General features: G+C 45.9%; 1 protein-coding gene across 1 annotated transcript; it reads left to right on the forward strand.

The window, feature by feature from the left end:
- Positions 1-1,015: 1,015 nt before the first annotated feature.
- EAH_00067030 (hypothetical protein) lies at positions 1,016-1,924 on the forward strand (the record flags this gene model as incomplete). The annotated part of the gene is made up of 2 exons (XM_013392607.1): positions 1,016-1,426; positions 1,839-1,924. Coding segments are annotated over 2 exons (497 nt in total), but the record flags the coding sequence as incomplete, so codon positions are not given.
- Between the last annotated feature and the right edge of the window lie 69 nt (positions 1,925-1,993).

Here is a 1,993-nt window from a genome sequence, read left to right on the forward strand (position 1 = left end):
CCTTTTAATAATATGCTTTACTTGTCTCCTTTCGCTCTTATCTATACTGTCTCCTTTTAACAATGTGCTTTACTTGTCTCCTTTCACTCTTCTTTCTGCTGTCTCCTTTCTCTTTTCTTTACTTGTCTCTTTTCTTTTTTGTCTCCTTTCTTTCTTTTGTCTCCTTTCTTTCTTTTGTCTCCTTTTGCTTGTCTCTCTCAGTTTGTCTCTTTTCTTATACTTTTGCTGCTGTTGCATTGTCTCCTTTTGCTGCTGTTGCATTGTCTCCTTTTGCTGCTGTTGCATTGTCTCCTTTTGCTGCTTTTGGATTGTCTCCTTTTGCTGCTGCTGGTCTGTCTCCTTTTGCTGCTGCTGCAGAAGAGTCTCTCGTGCCTCTCTTGCATGCGAGTTGCTGCGGGGCCGTGTGGCTGTTGTGCTGCTGGACAGTATTCGTTTAGCTGCAGCAAACCCCAAACAAATACGCAAAAATGAGTTTGAAGGTATTTAAGACCCTAGGGAAAATCAGCAGCAGCAGCAGCAGCAGCAGCAGAAGCAGCAGCAGCAAGTGTAGCAGCAGCAGCACCACCAGCAGCAGTACCAGAAGCAGCAGTAACAGAAGAGTCGCAGCAGCAGCAGCATCACCAGGAGCAGCAGTAGCAGTAGCAGCAGAAGCAGCAAGAGTAGCAGCAGCAGCAGCAGTAGCAGCAGCAGCAGGAGCAGCATTAGCGCAAGCAGCAGTAGCACAAGCAACAGCAGAAGAAGCAGCGGCAGCTGTCTAGACACCTGAGGAGGCCCCAATAGAATATGTTGGAGTTGAAGTGGCTGTTAGGGGGGTTAGAGAAGCTAGAGACACAAATTAGAGTCTAGGGTTTAGGGTTTAGGGTTTAGGGTTTAGGGTTTGGGGCTGGAGGGACAAGGAGGGTTTGCTGCAGGTGCGCAGCGCAGACGGGAGCAGGGGAGACAGAATCACAGCAACCAGAAACAGTCGTGCTGCTGCTGCTGCTGCTGCTGTTGCTGCTGCTGCGGTGTGCTCCAGGGCACTTCGTTGTCGTGTGCGGCGTGGCTCTGTCCCTTCCCAAAGGAGTGACTGCTGTCTCCTTGCTGCAGCAGAAGCAGCAGCAGCAAGAGGAGCAGCAGCAACAGCAGCAGCAACAGCAGCAGCAACAGCAGCAATCGCAGCAGCAAGCACAGCAGCAGGAGAAGAATGGTTCTGACTGTGGAGCTGCTGCTTCTGCTGCTGCTGCTGCTGCTGCTGGTGCTGGTGCTGCTGCTTGGGGTACAGAAGTTAATGCCGGGGAGACACTTGTTTGTCTGAAGCAGCTGCAGCAGTTGTTTGCTGCTGGAATTCGCAGCTGCGACGTCAGAAGTTTTCTCTTAGTAGATCCGTTAAAGCCCCGACCCATATGGGTTAACCCCTTTAGATTTGATGCATGCAGAGACGCAGACGGTATGCAGCAAATTAATAATAATAATAATTATTAATATTAATATTATTATTATTATTGTTATGGTTCTGTTTCTTTCTTTGTCTGTCGCTTCGTCTGCCTCTGTTTTTCTCTCCTTCTTCTTCTGTCTCTCTTTCTCTTTGTCTCTCTCTGTCTCTCTCTGTCTCTTTCTCTCTCGTTAACTAAATATATATAGCTATATACATATATTTATATACACACATATATATATACATATATATACATATATATATGTATATAGATAGGCACCATAGAGACAGAGAGAAGTAGATTCCTGTCTATCTTTCTCTGTCTCTTTTTCTGTCTCTCTCTTTCTTGTTCTCTCCCCTTCTCTATTTATTTTATTTATTTATTTATTTATTTATTTGTTTGTTTGTTTGTTTGTTTGTTTAGGGACAGACAACGACTTAGTTATAATTCAGATGCCGCCTCAGCTGCAGAAGGCCTGGCTGGCGAAGCAGTCTCTCTGCTGTACTTAGAGCGACTGTCTCCTTCTCTTCTTTTGTCTGTCTCCTTCTCTTCTTTTGTCTGTCTCCTTCTCTTCTTTT

Source organism: Eimeria acervulina, genomic scaffold, assembly GCF_000499425.1.
Source record: "Eimeria acervulina Houghton genomic scaffold, Eah_scaff2612, whole genome shotgun sequence".
NCBI lineage: Eukaryota > Apicomplexa > Conoidasida > Eucoccidiorida > Eimeriidae > Eimeria > Eimeria acervulina.